General features: G+C 34.9%; 1 protein-coding gene across 1 annotated transcript; it reads left to right on the top strand.

Annotated features, from left to right (window-relative positions):
* The first annotated feature begins 61 nt into the window (after nucleotides 1-61).
* On the top strand, nucleotides 62-7,810 carry LOC140140955 (uncharacterized). The gene is made up of 5 exons (XM_072162725.1): nucleotides 62-131; nucleotides 997-1,052; nucleotides 4,093-4,202; nucleotides 4,339-4,517; nucleotides 6,937-7,810. The coding sequence occupies exons 1-5, from the start codon at nucleotides 62-64 to the stop codon at nucleotides 7,602-7,604; spliced, it is 1,083 nt and encodes a 360-aa protein (XP_072018826.1). The 3' UTR covers nucleotides 7,605-7,810.
* Nucleotides 7,811-24,492: the final 16,682 nt, after the last annotated feature.

Genomic DNA, 24,492 nt, shown 5'->3' with positions numbered 1-24,492 from the left:
ATATTAACATTTGTTATTCTCAGGTGCCAATTGTGACCTTGACTGTAACACGTTGGGAATCATGCTACCAGGCTTCACCACGGAATGTTTCTGCGTTTGCCCAGAAGAAGAACGGGGAATCAACTGTGACCGTAAGTTATCTTTGTATCGTTAACATAAAGGGGATAAATCAGCTGGTTGCAAAATATTGCCAGATAGCTATTACACAAACACACAGGTGAACCTACATTCAGCATGTTCGTACATCTTGGCCACACTGTAAATCATTTTGCCGGGCTAACCAAATGAAATAAAGAGTAAATAAAATGTTACAGAATTCTACGGAGTTTCTATGTATAAGGGATGTGTATGTGTGGCCTTTGGAATATTGTTGGTTTTATGTGAGTGCATGTGTGGTGAGCGTTTGTGCTGTCTGATGGTTGGGGGTTTGTTTAGTCCTTTTTATAAGAGGTGCGCGTTTATATGTCCTGGAGATAGGTAAGATGTGTGATATAGGGGTTGGATCTGCGTCTGCTAACCCCGTGGGAGTGCTGTGGAGTGAAGGCATATAATACGGTAGCATGTCACTTTATCATAAAGAAAAACATCAACGAACACCACTAACCGGGTAAATTTTCGTATCTAGTCAGTGAGTGCGTACTTACGCTTTATTATCTAGTCAGTGAGAGGGTTATGTGTAAGTACGATACGCGTATATAAAGAGATACGTGTATAATAGCGATTCGTGTGTACCGGTAGCGTATAATGCACATAATACGTTATACGCGGAACATATTCATCCAATTAATAATGTTTTTCCATCTTTCAACAATTAGAATACTTAAAAACGTGACATTATCGTGCGCTCAGTGTTATACTGTGTTCAGCCTTCGGCTTCACCTAGTATGACACTTCGCGCACGATAATTTCCAGTAACAAACCTCCACTTCACCTAATAACTAATTATAGTATGTGTCATGTATGTTTTGTTTTTGTCTTGTCTTTCCCCTGTTCCAGTGAATTCAAATTTTGGAGGAGTAATTATCTACATATTTGGACTTATTCAGCAATACGTGAGTCTCAAGTTATACAAACCAAGAACTATAAAATACCGCGAATACAGCTTTTCGAGAAAATCTAGTCATTACTTTCATTGTATTTAGTACCTGTACTAAAATAAATAGATTTTATCGATATGACTTTCAAAAGAAATAAAGACATAATATTACAGGCAAATTGAAAACAATAAGTACGACGTACGTCAGTATGGAAATCACATGTCACTAACCTAACCCCGTCTCTGCTGCCGTGTAATCTCTATGGCGTTACTTTACGCCGGCCTCTTTCCATGGTGGCATAAGGTGAACTTATGCCACTATGGAATAAACCGACGGTGACGCGCCAATTTACAGTGTAATGTTTTCATTTTGCCAATGTCTTAGTTTACTATTATAAAATCTTAAAATTAAATTTGTTTAATGGCCTGAGCTTTCGATCCTAGCAGGACCTTTATCAAAGGCACAATGACAAGACAAGACACAAACATATATATACATACCAAACATAGACAAAGGGGAAGGAAATGAAATTAAACAAATAGTATGAAACATACTACAAAATAGTATGAACGTATACTACCAACAAACAAGTAAGAGCAATGATGGAAAGTTTCATTGGAGAGCATGAACACCAGATCTCCATTGTCATGATTGTGAAAAGAAGACAACTCCAGTGGTTTGGCCATGTGATTAGATGGACAAACAGTCTAGCAAACACGTTTCTGGAGGGAGGTACAGATGAGTTAAGGAAAAGAGGAAGACCAAAGAAGACGTGAATTGATAACGTGACTAGCTATGGGACATGGATTATATAGATAGATAGATGAAACAATCAATGGATGTAAAATAGAAGAAAAATGAATGAGAAGAAAAAGAACCAAGTAGTTTCTATAACAAGGGGGAGAAAAATAGGATGCCATAAGTGGGATAAAAGAGAAGAGCAATATGATGACAGGGTGAAATGGGTTATATGAAATGAATTGTTGAAAATATAAAAGCAAGGCCTACAAGAACTGCTTTTGCATCCATTTATCATTCCATAATATTGGTCTCATCTGATTTCCGGCCCCTTTGTATATGTTTGGAATAGGAACATATGTTTGTGTGTTGTATTGTCATTGCCTTTGGTAATGAACCTGCAAGGATCAAAAGCTCAGGCCATTAACCAAATTTGAACTTTACTATAGGTTTGTGATTAAGCAGTTTCCAAAAGCTCCCTTTAACTTTATATTATAAAATGTGTATTTAAAGTGCTGTAAGGTTGATATGCCACTATGGCAAACATAACATTTTACTTTTTAACCATACGCCAAATTTAATTATTTAATTTTTAATTAATTAGCTAATTATGGGTGCTGAGCCTTAGCAAAATGAAAGAGAACATGTATTAAAAGCATGTGTGCTAATTTCAAAAAATATCAAAATCACCTTACCACTAGTTATTATTATTCATATTTATCTAGGGTAGCCCAATTCAGCCAAATAGCTGGTCTAACATGGGGCACTGCGATACATTTACACAACATTAAAAGGCAGCAATTTATATAGAATATACAACGGTTAAATACAAAATTAAAATACAAAAATGCATACAATTTTCAAAGTGAATAAAAACACATCATTAGTACATGCTCAAATTTTGAGACTTGAATCTTTGCTTGAAAGTCTGCACATTTGTTGAACTTCTTACTTCGATACTTACCTTATTCCAACCCCAAAAAATTGGACGCAGCTTGTCTGGTGTTAACATTATGCTGTTCATGCACATAAGAAAACCTGTTAATAAGGTATTGTGTAGTTATATCGTTAACACATTTAAACATTAGCAGTGATTTGAAATACATTGCCCGATTCGGAAGTGATTCCCATCCTAATATAGGAAACATTATATCAGAAGAGGTAAGGTAGTTGACACGCAATATTATTCTAGCACATCGCTTCTATAAAACACATAATTTACGTATCTCCATTGAAGCGACCAAACCATATACTACACTACAGTAGTCGAACTGTGGTTTGATAAGAGCCTTATGATATAAAACATTAAGAGTGCGAACGTCAAGGAATGTTTTAAGAAGTGTCAAGAGTCCTATTTTACAAAATAACTTCTGTATGACTGAATTAACATGATCGTGCCAAAGTAATTTAGAACCAATCTTTATACCAAGACATTTTGCCCTATTAAAGCCTTAATTTACGATATTTTTAAATTTTTCGATTTTTCTATTTTTGTTCCAAAATGATAAAAGAGTTAATATGCAATCATTATGAAAGTTCCCAATACATTTGGATGTGAAAAACATTGGAACTTTGCAAAGAAACAACATCATAAACTTCACCTCTATCACTCGAAATATCTCGCACTTTTTTTGGATTAGGACTGCGGGTGCGGCCTCAGAGTTAGTCTCCTACGCAGCCAGTTTGGTTACGCTCCCTCCACATGTTCGGAGGGAGCGTAACCAAATGGTTTCGTAAGAGACTACGATTTGCGACCGTTCTGACATATTATCATAATCTGAAAAATTATGATAATATGTCGGACCAATAGAAAATCATCCCGTTTTACTACAAATAGGGTGAATTTGACAGTTTGCTCATAGATTTAAGTTGGAACATGTATAAGTATTACAAATATGCCAAACAATCGGTTTAGAAAAAAAAATAAAGGTATATTATGAAAAAAGATCGTACATTAAGGCTTTAACTCTTAAAAGTAGACAATCATCAATAGTAACTTATTGCCACTACTAGTAGTAATGGCAATATTTCAGGGCATCCGTAGGACGGGCTGCTTTGGCAAATTGCACGCCGAAGACAAAGTAGCCCGTCTCGGACGGGCGGACGGGCTCTATTTTAAACATTGTTTGTAACCTAAAAGGCTTCGAACTTTAAACTGTTCTCTGGGTGGTATTAATTTAGAGCAACTCCGACAAATTTGCATGATACGAGTTCCAACAAGCATGACTTTGTCGACAAGGTTGAATATGTGGGCCAATAATAAACTAATAAAACAGAGAAATATAAATAATAACAATATTTTTCTTGTTATTTACAGACCGAAGTAGACGCTGAGAACATTAAGATTTTCTTCCGAATTACATTAAATGTATTCTGTCGAGGCAACTACGGTCGATGCTGTCCGGATAGCACAGTAACCAAATTCAAGTAAAGTAACATTAGATTATTTCCTAAATACAGTTTATAAGACAAATATGTCGTGATAAAAGACTCATAGTTATCTTTCTACCCGCATTCTACCTCATACTGCCATATGATATGTGTGTTTTTCTTTTATGTTTAGTTCCAATGAAGATTTTGTGGCATTAGATGATATTCAAACAACCGCAGGAAATCCGCTAAATGTCCCTGGATCCGGGTCAACATACGACGTTCTAGTTGTTTGCAGGCAGCCAACGGATCCAGAGTTGTGCTCCGATAATATCGCGGGTAGACGAAGGAGACAAAATTCGCTTTCTCCAGGTAGAACACACATTTATATCGGGTTTTCGGCCGATCAATATAGGCCCTATACACCCTTGCAATTACAGAATCATAATGACATAACTAGCTATAAAATGAACTCCCAGGTACCAATAGAGAATTACAATGCTGACAGCAAAGTTGTTCGCATGGTTTGTTGGCAGTAGACACATTTTTCTTGATCTTTAACGTCAAGTCTTTACCTTTTCTTTCCATATAGGCTAGCATTATTCAGTACAATATAGGTACAGCCTAACTTGAACATTTTGTTTGCTTCTGGTCTCATTAGGACCCAGGCATGTCTCATCGTGAAGCTATCGTTTAAACAAACAACCATATTAGAGAGTTTGCGAAATGCGGTTCAAAAGCACAAAAGATTATCTCCTCAAAACACTCTTCCATTAAAGCCTCTGTCGAAGTGAACATGAAAATCTATAGTGATTCGTAAATTATGAACAAAAATATGTCAATTTATGAACAATAGTTTCCACATTTCCCCGTAGATTACAAAATTACCTCTTTTTTACTTTTTAGTATCTAGTTAAAAGACCAATTATTGGAAATCTAATTGGGTTTGGGTGTAAAACACGCACATGTTGTTGAACATTGCTGATAGAATTGCGTTAAAATAATTTTCTTCATTTGGTTAATGTCTGAGCTTTTAATGGCCTGAGCTTTTAATTTCATTAAATAGGCTATTTTTGTGGATAAGCGCAAAAGCAGTTACCAACAGCTTCTTTTATCTTAAAATAATTTTCTGTTCCAAAATGTAAACTTTAATGATCCTTTATTAAATAATATTATGACTTCTATCGTAAGAATAGTATTTGAAACACATAGCTAGTTTATAACTGTGACATAATTTAAGAAGGTCATCGGCTTGGGAGTTCATGCTTTTTCAAACGAAGCGCATAAGCTAGAGAATTTTTTCTAGAAAGTGTGATCAATACACAACTTTACCAAACAAAAGGGAGAAAGTTTGATGCAGTCGCTTACACATGCGATCCACTTGTCCCAGTTTAGGCGACAAGACGCTGTTGGTGCAGTAACCAATCAGACGTTCAATCGATGTAAAGTTGACGTAAAAGTTGAAGTAAATTTTCAAACTTCATTTCGCAAACTCTCTATTAATAATAGCATCTTGTACCCGATATTCGTGACCCAATTATGTCAAATCTCAGGGTGCTTCTTTTCCACCTCAGCGAAAACAAATACCGATGTGATGTTGGCGTAAAAGTTGAAGTAAATTTTCAAACTTCATTTCGCAACTCTCTATTAATATAAGCATCTTGTACCCGATATTCGTGACTCAATTATGTGACTCGTATACGAACATAATTATAGTATGTTTCGATGGAAGCTAAATTAAAACGAAACAGCCGTAAACATGCCAATACAATTGATTGGTCTTACAATACTATTTGTTTGTATATGTTTGTATCGGTAATTAATTTGCTCAAACTCCATACTATTACAATTTTGTCGACGGATGTCGTCTGGATTAATTTAGCTTTCATCAAAAGCACTCTATATGCTTGTAGACGAGGTTTTACTGTATATTTGTAAAGTTTGTAATGGCATCATTTGACTGTTATGTTCGACACCGGTGACCAGCAATTAAGCCATATTTTAAAGGATTATAAGCAACCATAATTGAAGACCTGGGCGTAAGAAGACTGCAAGTCCACTTTTGACGAAATTGAATTACAGGTGGTTTTGAAGTTATTGGATGAAGACAAAAAATTTGACAATTTTTTCTTTGACATTTGGCCCCTCCCCATAGGGGTCACGTGAGGGGTCAAGAGGGGTCAAAAATGAAAAAGTGTCCAATGTCGTCAAGATACATGTCAAATTACTCGTCTCATCACAACGATTACGAAAATATATAATTTATCATACATTTTGAGCTCGGTTAATGAGTTAGAGGGTCACTTCCGGTCAACTGAGGTCAAAGTTTAAAACAACCTTTAAATTCGACAAACAAGGTGTCAAATTGCTCGTCTTTGCACATAAATTACCAATATGGTTAAATATTTCCAGCATCTGCATTCAGTTTTGAGTTATAAGCTTTTGTTTCAATCCGAGCGCAAGAATACCTCACCATAAGTCCAAAAATGATAAATCGATCAATATCGATCAATATTACAGATATTTACTTGATTGATATACAAAATGATTCTCCTTGCCTATACCCATATACCTGAGAAGTATCAATATTATTGTTTTTTTGGTTTCCAAATTATCTTAATTTAAAAATTATCACAATCACAAATATCACAAAATGCCAAGTATGGACTTACGGTCTTCTTGCGCTCAAGTCTTCAATTATTAATCAATGGCCAAATTATGTCTGCAGCAGCTGAAATCTATAGTAAATGGAGATTCAAATATTGTGTCATTTTTCTCAATATCTCATTAGGTACATACGTGGATAGTGATTTGCTGATGGACGCTTTGAATTGGCCTGAAACAGACCCTGCTAGAAACCATCTAAACGACGTCGTCCCATCTGCTGAAGTAATTGATGTCTTCAGGGCTAGGATAGACAACGCAACTGCCACTAGAGATAATGATCCAGTCACGACGATTCCGCTAACAACGAAGTTTGAACGCGTGCATACAATTGCCAACACAAAGACGGTCTCAACGCATAAGACTTCGACGCTTGACGGGCCCAGTGACATACCAGGCACATCCAGCAACGACATCCACCTCATCGTACTTGTACTTGCCGTATGTTCAACTGTGGTCCTTTTATCCGGTGTTCTTTGTTGTGCAGCATTTTACTTTTACATGGTTCGTCGTAGACGCCAGCATCGAAAACGCATTTCTGAGGCCGAGATAAACGATATACATAACAATCCCCAAATTGTTGGAGACTGGGTATTTGCAAAGCCGCAAATCCAACAGCAACCAATTAAATCAGCGGTACCAGTACATCGTCCTGCGGTGGAATACCACGTTTCGTGGCCATCGCCGTATTTTGGTTTAAATCGGAAACAAAGACATGACGGCAACTCCTGCAATGACTATGAAAACACCCAAACAAGCTGTGACGGGACGGTGTTATGGCCGCTGAAAAAATAACGCTTAAAAGTTCAATCTTCCGATTTCGGGATGTGTTAGCTTTTTTATACCTCGACAGCTCATTGCAACACTTCGCATTCATTTTGGTCACTTGGAAAAACAAAATACCTTTAAATATAAGTACGTATATACGCCTGGGTCGCATCACATACGGTTATATTCGAGGTTATTTTACTTTTTTGAGAAAAATGGTGTGTATATTCTTCAAATGCAGCAACTTACATACCTTAATTCTTTCTAATTAATGAGATATAAAACTTTCATTTTGGTCTATTTGTTTTTGTTTTTGTTTGAATTTTATTTTGTGGTTCACTTTCCGCGCCATTCAACTTTAACCCATTCATTAGTATTTATATCACATTCAGATCTATACGGTGAACAACACATCACACAGCCTACAGATCTATTCAGAGCTTATTTACGTTCGTAACTATTACAAGCACCACATACAGATCTATACGTACAAAGAAAAACATAGCGAGACTGTGGCATAATATAGCGACAGAGTAAAACATCGTTTCACATACATGGCCATAAGTTTAACACCATAATAAACAATTACTTGAATGATGGACATGTAAATTTCACCAAAATGAAACTTCTACATGTTCTATGTCTCTTCTTTATATAAGTACCCTGTCCAGGAAATAAGTAAGTATGGAATCAAATGTAACAACAGAGGTTCAATCGCGATTGTCTCGAAAAGCGTGTTGCGTCGTATAGATCAGTGTGTGTGATGCGACTGACGATATGTGCATTAGGGTCTACTTCTCAGCGCAAGAATAAAGAATCATCGTCATCTATACTATACAATACCGTACTATACAGGTACTTGTAAAGCGCTAAAACAAAGTAAAACTTAGTATCGCAGCTCATCATCTTCAATAGCATCATCATGAAATTTCAAATTATAGCTAAAAAAGTGAAACTCTGATGTGTTGCTAAATCCATTGTTTACATTTATTTCACAATTGAAATAATTATTCTGACATCATGAAAATAATATTTTACACTCATAAGCCTTTGTATAATTGTAAGTCTATGTTTTAAAATGTTTGGGAATTGATATACGTTATAGTACCAGAATTGAGTTTTTGCCATATATGGAGATAGGGAGTGTTGCATTGAGCCCTCGACCTGTGCGTTGTATCTACTTTTGCAAAAAGAAAGATTCATCATCAACATCGTCAATAGCATGATCATGTAATTTTAAATTACAGCTAAAAACGTGAAATTCTGATGTGTTGCCAAATTCAATTGTTTGACATTAATGTGACATTGTACAAATAATGTAGGTGTTTATGGTGATATATAAATGAAAATACTGAAGATACCGATAGATGCAAGGCGGCGGGAAAAGCCCCTGTTATACGGTCGGGAAGATAAATTACCCCGAAAGTCCCCGAAAGGTTGAACACGTTGAAAATCTAAAATGCTTGTGCAAACATATTTTCTTACATTTTTTCTTCAAAATATTCCAGTCAAAATCATTAATCAATGCACCTGTTCTAGAAAATTGCTATTTAAATGTCAGTTGAGTCACCATGTAGGATGGTTATTTTAGTCAAATTAGATTTTGAGATCCATTTCTCTCTGCAGTACAAAAAAATACTGAATGTAGATAACTGATATTTTTCTTAATGTGCAATATTTAGAATCTAGGTAAAAACGACCCAACTTTAATATTTTATTACTGCAATCTTGAACACCTTGAATATTTTGTAATACATATAATTACAATGGAGTATTTTTCAAATAGTTCAATATATTCCAATCAAAAGTAATACTTCTCACATGCCTATCAGCGGTCGGATGCGATATATTAATTTTTGACGTCGCCTTTGGATTAAGACACTACTCTTACGTAACATGATTATTGCACCGTGCCCTATGTAAGTTAACTTTATTTTTAGGTCTATTAGTAGTATTTATCGATATACGTGTATATCTCCTTTTGTTTTATTTTGTATTGTTATGTATTTAGTTATAAAATACGGTTTCACCTTGACATTTTCGAGTTCTGCCGAAGTAAACTCGTTGTAATTAAAAGAGTTTAACACATTAAATGAGATTATAGTTTCAATTGCAATGTGAGCAGTGATGTCAGGCTATTTAAATAAAGCCGCGTAATTTAATGCCCACGTGACCAGATGGGCGATGACATTACATCTTATAGACAGTCTGGCAAAGCGACATTTGGCACAGCGGGTGGGCATGTCCTAATGTTCTTGTAAATTTATTCTTTTTTTGCAACTTTGTAGTATTATTGTAAGGGTTTCCGTCCATAGCTCTTCTTTTTTCGTCGGTAAAAACTTTCAAAATTTAGTTGTTGAAAACATAAAAAATAAAAGCAGAATCTCCTAATGTGTAATCTATTAGCCTCTAACATTTTTATTTAGTAATTTGTGATATTATTTGTCTGATAGATTGCTATCTGTTACATTTGTGCCACATCTACTAGTCACTTGGTGGGCTTGGTATGGCGGCGCCCATGGGTCACGGTGGCATTAAATCAAGTGCCTTTTATTAAACTAATGCACCTGCAGCTGTAAGGTCTTGTAGCTATTAGGGCACCAGGTGGATGATAGAGATACTGCTTGACCCCTGATGACCATTTTGAGTTTATAACATGTGGGCCTGTAGCTGTAATGGCCCTTTGGTTATTATTGGGGTATGTGGGTGCTTATTGGGGTATGTGGGCGCTTATTGAGGTATGTGGGCGCTTATTGAGGTATGTGGGTGCTTATTGGGGTATGTAGGCGCTTATTATGTATGGGCGCTTATTGGGTATGTGCGCTTATTGGATATGGGCACTTATTGGGTATGGGCACTTATTGGGGTATGGGCGCTTATTGGGTATGGGCGCTTATTGGGGTATGGGCGCTTGGGTATGGGCGCTTATTGGGGTATGGGCGCTTATAGAAATCATTTTCAGCAAGTTTGGGTCCGATTGGACAACATTTCAAATTTCAAAATCATTTGCAGCAATGCATGTTGGGTAGACATTACAGTGCATTTCAAATTGGGCAGATAGCCAAAAGCTAGATGAAACATGTCCAGAGTTGCCCAGTACACATACGTGTATCCACTTGCTGCTGCTTTTGCTATCCAGTTGGGGTATTTTCCCCCTAGATGACCTTTGACCTCGAGGGGCCCCTTCGAAAACCACCCAGCCAACATGCTTTTCCCGTTACATATCCATATCCAAAATTTCGGCTCGATGCGTAGAAGCGCGGCGGTACGCATAGCCGGACATACAGACAGATAGATAGACAGATAGATAGATAGATAGATAGACAGATAGACAGATAGAGGCCGCTTATTATTTTATTAGTATAGATAGCCGAAGAACACTGGTGGGGGACAGTTCAATATCACACTACTCATTATGCTGTGATATAATGCTTGCAATAGTATCTGGTGAGATTAGTCACTATAAAACTTGTTCAATCGCTGTGTGTTGCAGATTTTACAAAAGCATTTGCTAGCTACGATCTACCATACAATCCCTGTAAACCAAATTTGTGTCGGTATTCATGCAAATATTATTCCTGTTCTTTGCAGCCCTCGCATTCTAATCATGCCAACTATTAGAGTCAATGGCAAGGTACTATGTTGGCATAGTTATAGAAAGAAAGAATGAAGGAAAGAAAGAAAGAATAAAAGAAAGAGAGAAAGAAAGGAAGAATGAAAGAAAGAGAGAAATGAAAAGAAAAGAAGGAAAGAAAGAATTAATAGAAAAAAGACAGGAAGGTGGAATAAAGTACGTGGCTGTTAAACTACCATTAATCTATAACTATACCATAGCAAAAACATATCACCACGCATATCATCGTCTGGATAAATGAAATCATTACAATAGAGGCCCTCTTTTGTATACACATAGGTATTAGTATTTTAGCAAATTTTAATAAAATAGGTTAGTTCATGTGTTGAGAATCTGTGATAGACCACGCGGCATGTGTGTTATGCATGAATAACACGCACGGTTTGGTTATAGCTTTGACATACCATTTGTAAAAAATGCAACCTTTAGAAAAATATCAGAAGCATGTACACCTTAATTAAATGTGATTATAACCATTATAGAAATTAGGGTTAATTTGTTGCATGCGATGTCTGTGATACGATCATAATCTTTCTCTTGTCCTCATTACACCTTCAAATTGTAGAATGAAGAATATTGTATGAAAGAGCCGATTTTAAACTTTTACCAATGACGAGAGCTATGTCGAAAAAAATCATTGTATTACCTATTTGCTGAACTATAACATTCTGAATACACAATTCAAGGATTAAAGATCTTCTGTCGACTTGCTGGAGTCTGGTTTATAAAACAACACATTATTATAATTATTATGATTATTATTATTAATACAATCTTTATTCAGGGTACGCCCGAATCAGCTTACCGCTTGTCTTTCCTGGGCCCTGCAATAATATACAAATCTAAAGCAATATTATGATAAAAATTCAACGTCAAAAATTCAAACTAATAAATGTAATTATTATAAATTTCAACATATTAATAATAGTGAGACAACCAGCAAAGCACCACGCGCACATAATGCCCTATAGTGCTGTTTTAAGTGATAATGTCTCTTATACATCTCCTTAAAATAATGCAAATTTAGAGAATTTCTCACCAGTAGATCAAAATGGTTCATTCTTTGACCCCACTCTAACTAAAAGAATGTTTAAGGGGGAATATATATTATTGAATATGTATACAAATGCCAAAATGAGATTATTGATTGATTTAAAACAATGCTTAAAATGTACACTTTCTTTTGCTTTAGATTTGATTCAAGTCGGACCATTAATTTTGAGCGAAAGGTTCGCGAAAAAGTGAAAAATTTCTTATGTATTTCCTATATATTTTGAATTCTTTTGTATTCTACTATTTTATCCTATGTATTGTATCTGAAATTAAAACTAAATTAAAATTAAAAAAAGCAATATTTACATCGGAGCTATTGTGTATTCATCCATTTGTAGAAAAAATAAGCTGAAATGTTCAAAAGTACTATCAATTAATGCTAATTATCAAACTTATTTTTATTAATTAAACTTAAAATGGAACTTCTTAGATAAGTACTGGGTTGCTTTAAAATACTAATTACGGACTGAAAACCGCTCCCAACTTACTTCATTGAACATGTGCTCAGCAGGAGTGAAATAGTCAACTCCTATCGACCATACCAAGCTTTGTTAGGGAACAAACCAAAAGGTCGATGACGTCCTATAAACGTAACTAGTTTCGTTTCTCAGCCGACCCCCTCCATCCCTGCCAGAAACGTAATAATGAAATGTTGAAAATGTTGACATAATAATAATAATGATATATACTTCAGACCGATGTTTTTGTACAAACGTAATCGAGTATTTTTACCTCCTCCCCCTAAACGAAACTAGGACGTCATCGATTTTTTTGGTTTGTTCCCTTACAGTAATCAAAATGTGGCTGGACTAAAGCTTTGTAAAGAATATTTAAGGTGTTTTCATCCACGTAATGTTTTACACGGTGCAAAAGAGCAATCTTACACAATACCAAATTGCATTGTTAACTTGCTTATGCCATTTCAATTCATTGTCAATTAAGGCACCCAACCATTTTATATTATGCACACTTTCATTTTCACACACCATTAATCATAACAGAAAGATCATTGCTTTGCACATTCTTAAGTTTAGCACCAGTACCAAGTAACATACTCTTTGTTTTGCCAGTGATGGTATTAACTCGTTATTGTGCAACCAAACCATAAAAGCATCAATATCAGGTGTTAATTTGTTAGAAATCTCAATGACATTATCACCACTAAGAGATAAAGTGGTGTCATCTGCATAATATAGAAATGCTACCATGCTTGATTATATCACATTAATACACACCTATGACGTCGCGCTATTGTTTTACCGCTCCATTATTTTCCACGAATGGAGCGATGATCACAATAACACGCCATTCGTAAATGCCTTTCTCTTTTCTCTGAAAAGCAAATACTTTTCAGGGAAAAGGTACTTGCATTTACGAATGTAGTGTTAATATCAATTGCACTTTTGAAAAGCAAGTATTTGCGAAAAGTGCGGTATTGTTATCATCACTTCATTCATGCAAAACAATGATACGAAAAAACAAGAAGAAAATGATTTTCATGAATACAATAAATTGAGGAAGCGGATAGCAACATTTGCACAGTATTGTTATGGGACCTGAGAGCACATCAGACATGTCGAATTGCATGCTGAATACGAGGATTGTTTCCTATATCTAATAATAATAATTTTGATTTTGTGAAATTCGCGATATAATACAAATGATTAAAATTTCATATTTTTTATATTTTTCCAAATTTAACAGTCCTCGAAGTAAACTTTATAAATCTAATGATATGTAATTAAACTATAGGCCTATGTAGCTGGGATGAAAAGCCGACTCAATTGAAAATTTGACCTTTCATATTGAACTTAAACATTTTTTTCCAAAAAGACCTACATTTTTAGTGTTTTGAGGAAAAAATCTATATCTTTAATAATGAAGGTCACAATTTTCATATGTTTGACGGCTGTTCAACCCAACTTCCTACTATTTACTGCATATCGTTAGATTTATACAATTTACTTTGAGGACTGTTAAATTTCAAAAATATCAATTTTTAATAATTTGCCATAAAATGTGTATTGTATCGCGAATTTAATAAAAATCTAAATTATTTGATATCAGAAGGATGTGTCTGATTTGCTCTCAGGTGCCACAAAAAAATACGTAAAAACGAGGCTATCCGAGCCCTTACAATGCAATCTGTGAAAAGCAAGTCAAGATCAAAACGGGCAGGTTAAATTGTTGGCTAAGTTGTACTTATTATGCGAGATGTGTTTTTACCCTCACTTTGGAAAATGCTTATTTAGGCTTTACTTCGTAGGCCCTTTATTTATTTATTTGGACCTTTCTTTCTACGCTTACTGTTTTTTATAAAAAAAAATTTTCTTCTTTATATTTTTATACGTTTTCAGTGGCTTAGGCCCTACATATAATTTGTCATATTTTGGGCAACATTGCTACATATAAATACACATTCTGTATCAATGTATTTAGGCCTATGAATCTGTTTATTTTTAAATCGTTCTCTTCGGGCATGTTTAATAATGATAAAAGCCACAGTAGGTCTATTTTCTGTATAATTTTTATTTGTCATTAGTATATATGATGTTTCATCTGATGGTATTTTGGCATGCTTGAATATTTACATACATCGATCAGTAGGCCTATCCGATACCGTAAAATGGGGTAACTTTGGGCACTTTTCAGAGTTTTTAAACCACTGCTTCCAAACAAAACCAAATATATTGATAATTATCTCTTTTTTTTATGACATTAGGGTTCCTTCTACACCTTGAAGTTGAAAAAGATTTTTGAATAATTTTGAAAGGGTGCCCTAGGGGTTGAAAATAGTTTGACCAAAGTTACCCCGCATTTGGGGCAACTTTGGTCAGAGTATTACATTCCATGAAGAAAAATAAATAAAAAAATTGATCTTCGCTGTATATGGGCAAGGTTTTGTTTTTTGTGACATTTGACCCCTTGCAAAATTAAGCAAGCACGCATCCTTGCTCACAAATATCGATTTTTATTTTGTCTGAACAAAATGTAAAAAAATGCTCATTTTTGGTCAAAAATGCCAATATTTTCGTAACTTTCAACGAAATTGGACATGAGCGACTTTTATTTCTTCCAAATATATTTCTGAACAAATTGAGACCAAATATGACTAAAAACAATATTGCTGTACGGAAATATGACCATTTAAAAAATATATTTGAACGACCAAAGTTACCCCGCTTACCCCCCATCTAACGGTAATTAAATATTACAATGTTAGGGACGCTCCATTTGATTTCGGAAGGGGGACTGGAAGTTGAGGTGGCTTTTATTTCGCGTCGAAGGCGGCGAAGTTTGTTTTGTTTTTTGCCGACAAAGTTCAGGGACATAATAGGCCTAGGTAAAATGTGTTTTAGTATACATTTAAAATTTTCGTACCTTTTCGTACCTGATTTTTGTCCTTCTGCTGCGAATCAACGATATATATCCTCGGAATGATTCCATCACAAAATTAGCCAAGATAAACAATAGTGTCCTTAATTGCATGGTTGTTCCAAAATCGAACTCTCGATTCACAGAGAAGAGTATCATTGCTCAGGTATAACGATAGGTGTAGCTTTCTTGAGGTACACAACTGCAATGACCATTTCATATGAACCTATATGAAGCTATATGACCTTTTTGCCCATTTTCCTTATTATGCAAAATAGAGACCTAAACGCAACCACTTCAACAGTTAACGCATTAGAAGTGGGCATAAAGAACTATTGATTGTCTAATCACTTGGATGATTTTACGAATCTACGTTTATTCAATTTGTGTAACAAACATTTTAAATCTTTATAATTCAAGAAGGTGGTTACGGATGATTTGAACTAAACACCTGGATGGGTATTTCTATAGAAATTTTACATAAAGCTGAGTCGGACTATTTTTGCACTCGCACCTAGAATTTAGTACGATCATTATATAAGTGTATTGTCCGGCATCAATGAGTAATTGATCAATTTGTAAAGAGCAAGCTATTTCAATAACACTCCATTCGTGAAAAAATAATGGAGCGGTAAAACAATAGCGCGACGTCATAGGTGTGTATTAAGTCGGTTAATGGCCGCGGATTAGAACGTGAGTGGATAAGAATGGCTTCGTCGCTCCGCGACTCAGCCATTCTTATCCACTCACGTTCTAATCCTTGGCCATTATCCTATACATATTGATGAAAATTATGAACAACAAAGGACCGAGTACACTGCCCCGAGGAACACCAGTATTAACAGTGAGTGACTCAGAAATGGACCTTTCAAAAGGAACTGAATTTCGTTCAATGTATTTAACAAGATATCATGATTGACTGTGTCGAAAGTTCATATTACCAAGCCAATCATCAATCATATCAGTGAGAAAAGTATCAGTGAAGTGAAATGGCCGAAAACCTGATTGATTAAACACAGGATATACTGAAATTAGCTTATAGTTGTTGGTGTTATTCAAATCGCATTTGTTGTCATGCATCAAACATATTTTATTTTCAATTAAAGACTTAATAGATTTTGTTTACTTAACCAAACATTGTCTTAAGATAGTCTAACTTTGATTAAATGTTGTGAGAATACCAGGGCTGGATTTTCACACACGCCCGCACGTCAATGGCGCGTACGTTGCTGTCGGGCGTGTAACGTTTTAAAACTACACGCCCGACTGGCGTGTGACATTTTGCGGGACATTTTGACGCTCATACAGCATTCTATTTGGCAATTTAAACCTTAAAAGTACCACTTTTATCATGCTCCTCACGCGAATTTGTTCTGCACCATAGGTCCCTTCTCAATTTTCTATAGCTTTAATATGGCAAAAAATGTTAGCGCGCTTCGTGCGCATTTGTACCATCAAATTATTCTATCGTCAATGGTACTGGATTCACTATACTTTAAGAAATGTTTCCAACCCCACCCCCTAATGTCATAAAGAAATCTATGCCAATGTTACAAGTCACGAGCAGGGCTCACATCTAAATGGTTAACAGTAACTGCTACGTGTACTAAACTTACTAGACTATCATGACTATAGTCTATCGTCTTCTTTTTCGCATTTATTGTTACATCCTCCTACAAACTCCTACATAGGCCTACATTATCTAACAATAGGCACTGACAGACATCAAGTTCATAACGTGTGCTAATGAGTACAATAACATAATTATAGTACTGTTACATGATGATAGAGGTACAATACTTTTTGATCACTTCGGGGAAAATTAATGAAAAAAAAGTGTGTGCAGTCAAGTTTGTAAAACTCGTTATATGATAAAAAAAAAACTCCAGAGATATGGTGATTATTAACTAAGGCAATTAATTGCAAAAAAGACAAAAGACAACAAACTGTTATCTCTTGACTGTGCTGTGATCATAGAAAAAATGAAGACTAGATCTACACTACACATGGTGATCAGCGGGTATTGTGTGTGTGGGGGGGGGGGGCTTTTTTTGGGCGTGAGCCCTCCGGGTTCAAAGCAGGGGGCGGCGAAAAAGGGGGCGATGGAAGAAGGGCAAAAAGAATTATTAAAGAAAAAAGAGCGGATGAACTACGAAGAATGTATGAACATTTAGACAAAAATGTGACTAAACATGTACATCAAATTGTAGACATCTATATTTTTTTTTGCTCTTCACTTTTACACAATTTACTTTTTCTGCATGCAGCCCCCATATTCACCACTGGTGATACTCTTCTTGTTTCTTCTCCTGGATGTTCAATCTCAGCGATTAAAATGAACATACAATCTGAAGGATGTTGACGATAATTTCGTGCCAGAAAAACAAGAGAGACATGCTACACATAATATACAAACACACTAAAATATTAACCGTTAAGTCCATGTACAACCGTGTGATACATAAATATTTCCTATAGCCTCCCGACATAATCCCCAATCGTGTGTGAACGGCACGTATTCAACTTTTGGTGTTTCTATACAATGTGATTGGGATTACATTATTTGGGCCATTATTGTCAAGTTCACGCTACGTATGGACATGAACACTCATTTTCCGAAGATCAACTTAAAGGGGCACTTCGTGATCCACAGCCTCATCCCCCCACTTTTCTCAAAAAAAGTTGAGATTTTTATATCACTGGAATACTCTGGCTACATAATGTTTATGCCCCGGGTGTTTATGTACAAAATATTTCTTGCATATTAATTCGTTTAGCAAAGATATCGCGAAATTTGAATTTCGTTCTGGTGCACCAGAACGAAATTACAACGTATTGTCTATGGAGCAGTGTAATACACATAATCATGCATAACTCGCAAACGCAAAATCGGAATCAACTGAAATTTTGGGAATATGCTTTTTCGTGGATATGTACTGAAAAATGTCATAAAAAGAGGATGCTAGGATCACGAAATACTCCTTTAAGGGCTCCAATAGCAACGTTTGCACATCATTTTAGTGGGACCTGAGAGCACATCAGACATATCGAATTCCATTTCTAGGTTCTTTTGATATCAGACTATTTTTCAGATTTTTTGACATTCGTATTATAATACAAATGTTATGGCAATTTGTTATGCTTTAATATTTTTGATATTTCACCGTCCTCGAAGTAAACTTTATAAATCTAATGATATGTATCTAAAGTGTATGTAGCTGGGATGAAAAGCCGATTATCAATTGAAAATGTTGAACTGTCATATTGAAGATATACATTTTTCCCAAAAAGACCTTAACCTTTTCGGTGTTTTCGAGTAAAAATCTATATTGTCACCCTCATAAAATACGATGGGTACTCTATACATTGAATAGATGACATGTCTAGTTGCATAGAGTACAAACAGTAGTAGTAGTAGTAGTAGTAGTAGTAGTAGTAGTATAGTAGTAGTAGCAGTAGCAGTAGCAGTAGCAGTAGCAGTAGTAGTAGTAGTAGTAGTAGTAGTAGTAGTAGTAGTAGTAGTAGTAGTAGTAGTAGTAGTAGTAGTAGTAGTAGTAATAGTAGTAGTAGTAGTAGTAGCAGTAGCAGTAGTAGTAGTAGTAGTAGTAGTAGTAGTAGTAGTAGTAGTAGTAGTAGTAGTAGTAGTAGTAGTAGTAGCAGTAGCAGTAGTAGTAGTAGTAGTAGTAGTAGTAGTAGTAGTAGCAGCAGCAGCAGTAGTAGTAGTAGTAGTAGTAGTAGTAGTAGTAGTAGCAGTAGTAGTAGTAGTAGTAGTAGTAGTAGTAGTAGTAGTAGTAGTAGTAGTAGTAGTAATAGTGCTACTTTCTGTCCAATGAATTTAGTTGGTCCTTCCAGTAAGTCATATAACATGTATAAGGGGTCATTGCATTAGCTAAATAAACATCAAGCGGTAATCAGAAGCGCTTAAACGAGTTCTTCCGCCAGCATGCATATTGACCGCACACACTGGTCGATGCCTTCCCTCTTAGGTGTTTCATAAGCGATTTTTTTAAATAAAAAAATTAGCAACTTTACTTAAAAAGAGTCATCAGCGCGTAGCAAATAAAGTCAACAGCCATGACAACCCTGCCTTTAACAAAAGAGTTAAAATAATGGAATGTCAGAAGTATCCCACATGAATTGTGCAAAATTGTATAATAGTCAAACTACGTGTATTGATGTGAATACAACCAAAGTAGTTTGTTGCATTTTGTTTTCACACTGGATATAAAGTGTTTATTATATAGTATTATTATGTATCAAAAATAACGTCACGTAATATAATTAATTTCCTCATCATTAGTACAAAGGAAATATCATAATACTCTCACTTCTCTGGTGGAATGTAAATAATCAATCTGAGATACGTCGATGAAAATAATATTGCCGAAAAATGTCTATGGGTGGGCCCTTGTTGCCGAAAATGATGATAATCAGTGATCTGGTTACTGTATAAAGTTAATGCATAAAGTGAAAGCCAAACATACCACCTTTAAATAAACGTTTAATAAAAAGAATCACTTAACGCCCGTTTAAAACAACTCTGTCATACAAGTTAAACAGTTCACATACTTAGATGGTACTTGTTCAAGCAACAGCGGCGCGGCATCTCAAAGTAAATAAGAAGGCAACTACATGTATAAAAAAACTCACTCAAAATCGAAACACATTCCAAAGCACCGCTATTTTATCGTATAGACTATGTCATTATTAACTAAATTAGAACATTTAGAGCGTTATTTATTTCAAACCTAATTTGCATATTTACGGGTGGTACAAACTTGGAATCCGTCAATTTTACTGAAGGAAAAAAATAAATGAGATGAAGAGACCGTAAATGGCTAAATCATGAACCAAGTGAACAAGAAAAGGAATTAATGTTTTAATCAAAATAAAAGTCGCCCTCAAATAATTTTAACGAAAATAGGGAGACGACATTGATATTTGAGCCCGTATTGGCCGAGTTATGAATATTTTAAAATTCATAGCGAGACCAATAAATATTGGGCGTGTTAAAAGCACCCAATTGTATCATTATTTTGTTTTGGATCCAATATTTTTACGCACTTGGATTCATCAAAACATAATAATGTGTAAACACGGATTTTTCCATTTTCATTAATTTATTTTTTATTTATTTATCTGTTTATTTATTTATTTATTTATTTATTTATTTATTTATTTATTTATTTATGTTTATTTATTTATTTATTTATTTATTTATTTATTTATTTATTTATTTATTTATTTATTTATTTATTTATTTATTTATTCATTCATTTATTTATTAACAGATTTTTTTTTTTTTTACCAAATTGAATAATATGGGTGGTTTATATTTAAAATAAATATGTGGAGGTCAAAAAGCTGTAAGGCATAACATATTACCTGGATGATATACTTGAATGAAAAAAACAATTAAGTAGACGACTTGTCTGTGAACTTATCATGCACGGTTGCGATCATACAGCCCTGACATCCAAAAAACAAAAACAAAAACAAAACGTGCTTTTTATAATAAAAAAAAACACATGTACACATTGCTAAAATATAATTAAACATTACAAAAATTGACGAAAAATTTGGTGATCAATTGTTGTATCAGGATCTTCCTCCCCCATTGTCTTGCCTTTGTTTTTTGAACAATGAAGGAGTGATGTGTGAAAATTACGAGTCCTTAAACCTGTACCAATTGCAATAATTATGCCAAAGAACGAACCATTATTTTACATTGATTTCAAGTTCACTGCGTTTCCAAAGCTGCCATTAAGTCTATCCATACGTCATATTTAAACTCAGACCTAATCTTTATCGCCTCATTCGCCTGATATTGAATGAATTGTCCTATGACACATCATGCCTAAGACACATATTTTGAAATGCAGAGCAGGGTGTTAACATACTCTAGTAGATTAACATGTTATGTACTTGTTAGCACCCGCGTGTAAAGATATGAGGTTTACCAAACATATCTAATGATCTAGATTGATCCGAGCTAGAAGCTATATGAGAAACCCTAAATAAAGAACTTGTCTAGTAATACATTAAATACTCCGACTGATATACACCATGTTCATAATGTGATACGGTGTGCTAATGAGTACAATATCTATATAGATCCTGTTACTAAGATGATAGACGTGCAATACTTGATAATCACTTGGAGTAAAAATATAAAAAGTTTACGAAACGTTTCGCAGTAATGTTTGTGAAAGTCTTTTGTGGCCAATTGCAGAGAAATGATATTCTACCGTGTCAATTAATTGCATGTAAGAAAACAAACTGTTATCTATTAATTTTGTAGAGGTCGTCACAAAATGAAGACTATATTACACACTGTGATACTCTTCTCGTTACTTCCGGATGTTCAATCTCAGCGATTGAAAAGCACATACAGTGGAAAGGTTGTTGACGTGCCAGAATGGAAAGATCACCCTATCCCAGTTATCGACGACAATTACTATATCATTGATGCACCAGGACGGAAGGATCCCCCGATCCCAATCAACAGTTTGTACACCAAAGAAACGCAGAAGGCTCCTGAAAAGGGCCCGCGTGAGAGATCGAAACGAGAGACATATCCGGATCACGTGGAAGTACTGACACCTGCTAAGGAACAAGAATATACAGATAGACATAATTGGCACCGAAAAACACAAATCAATCCTACGGCTACGGACATGCAATACATGGTAAGTTATTATCAGTAGCTAAGCATATGTTTTATCTATATTTAATGAAAATATTATAACTTAGTATTTTATTAAGGCTACCTAAAAATTAAAAAAAATTAAAAAAACATAATAATCAGACAATCAAATTGACCCACACTTCATTATAATTATTGTTTTTTACCAGCAAGGCAGAAGGTACCATGAAGGTGCTTATGAAATTATTTATACGGCATTATACAGAACATTATTACACCCTCGCTATATGGGGACTAAATTATTACTTTTGCATCAAGGTAAAATAGTTGACAAACACTTTGGGCAAGGTTTAATGTATTGGAAGGTTGAAAGGGCTTCGTAAATGAGGGAAGGTATGGGGTAAAACTTTTGAAAACATGTGAAAGCAGCTATTCCGCTAGGAAGTCTTTTTCTCAAAACCACTTTTAAAAAAGCATCGTAAACTCAAGAAACATACCTTTATAAAATCAGCATCACTTCTTTGACATAAAAAGATTATCAGATGAGTGAAAAGTGGCAACGAATTTGTGAAATAAAAAAGTTAAATACATCGTGTTTTTCGAGAAACACGCCATCTTAAATAAATAGTGCTACAAACAATTTGATGATTTGTGGGTTCTGGGTTGGAGTCTGTAATAGACCTTTCTCAAATTGAAAAAGCTAACGTGCAAACATGTAACATTTGAATGTCTCCTAATAGACAGAAAATTGAGACCGCAGATCTAAAAGTTAATTTTCATGACCAAGAATTCAAATTATTTTACAAGCTTTTTCTGAAAATTTTCCGGTGCATAGGACTTCATTCATGGAAATAAGTCTTGGAACGCTTACGTGTTAGTAGAGAACGGAAAACTGTCACCCTCTCTCCTACATGCAATGTTGAGAAATTCCAATTTCTTCAGCGGTTTTCCAATGTATTCCAACATTGATTGTTGTTGAGAGGGGAAGGGTAAATAATTGTTGTAGAAGTCATGTTTGTTTCCGAACAAACTATACGTCAATTCCTTGATCATAAGAAATAATGCACAAAATTGCGACAGAGTGTGACAAGCGTTCCAAGTATTTTTATCCAAGATTGTAGGCCAGATGAAGTGCGTAAGCATATTGGAGCAACGATAATAGGTAGTCACGATAGACAAAAACCATACTTTAAAAATTTAGGATAACACATTTTTAACACTTCAACGTGTTTATGTCCGTACTTTACACGTAAAAGTATAGGAGGCGTTGCTTAGAATTAACACTGCAACACGTTTATAAGGGTATTTTTTTAATTACAATTAACACACCAACATGTTTATATTGCTGATATGTGCTAACAATAAACAGGACAGCTAAAAATAATTTCGTTTCTGGGAACGTGAACTGCTGTTTGGAATATTTTCTGCGAGAGTATGACTACAGGTGTGTCCAGGGCGAAGCTTTCAGCGCGCTGCAGCGGGGGTACAGGCACGTCACACACACTTACGACGCACGACTCGTGATGCCATACCATGGAATGTAGAATTGGTCTTTTCTTTTGGAAAATATAAAACTTATATGATTTATAAGATTTGTGAGGCTTGTTTCTTAACATATCAGTGCTGTGTACAAAACATTTTGCAAATTTTATACCAAACATGAAAATTCAAATATAAAAACAATATTTTAACAAACGGGAGTACAAGACCTTAGTTTTGAGATTTTTGGGTATTTTTTAGAAGAACTATTATCTAAGACCGCATATAGTAATTTATTATTTTTTGTTCTTAACTCTCGTCCCCTCACTCATCAATTTCTGGAATTGCCCGCATGAGAGCTGTCAATTAGTCAACACCAGTTTTCAACTAATGAATGGTGTTTGTTTATATGAGCCATGAATTTATATCAACATTCAACAAGAACGAATTTCTTATAGTAATATTTTGATTACGCGATATTATAACTTAAAATCTCCTCAAATCTCCTCTAAGCGATCGTGTCAAGGTCCGGGGTAAAAATCTGATGAAAATACTATCTCTGCTTGCCCTCTGGCTCGTTGTGATTTATGCTTATTTTATATGCGTTCAAAAATCACTTTACATCTACCCTCAAAAGTGATCAAAATCAAGATTTTTTGTAACAACATTTCTAATGGACATTTAAATTATACGGATTTAACATGATTTTATATCTACGACGAATATTT

Source organism: Amphiura filiformis, chromosome 2 (genome assembly GCF_039555335.1).
Source record: "Amphiura filiformis chromosome 2, Afil_fr2py, whole genome shotgun sequence".
Taxonomy (NCBI): Eukaryota; Metazoa; Echinodermata; class Ophiuroidea; order Amphilepidida; family Amphiuridae; genus Amphiura; species Amphiura filiformis.
This window is presented reverse-complemented; position numbering and strand designations above follow the sequence as displayed.

Bases quoted from the DNA above. Each gene is read 5' to 3' on its own strand.
- LOC140140955 (XM_072162725.1), top strand. From the start codon at position 62: ATGCTACCAGGCTTCACCACGGAATGTTTCTGCGTTTGCCCAGAAGAA. The intron at 1,053-4,092 runs GTGAGTCTCAAG...TGTTATTTACAG, and splicing joins TTGGACTTATTCAGCAATAC to ACCGAAGTAGACGCTGAGAA. The intron at 4,518-6,936 runs GTAGAACACACA...ATATCTCATTAG, and splicing joins ACAAAATTCGCTTTCTCCAG to GTACATACGTGGATAGTGAT.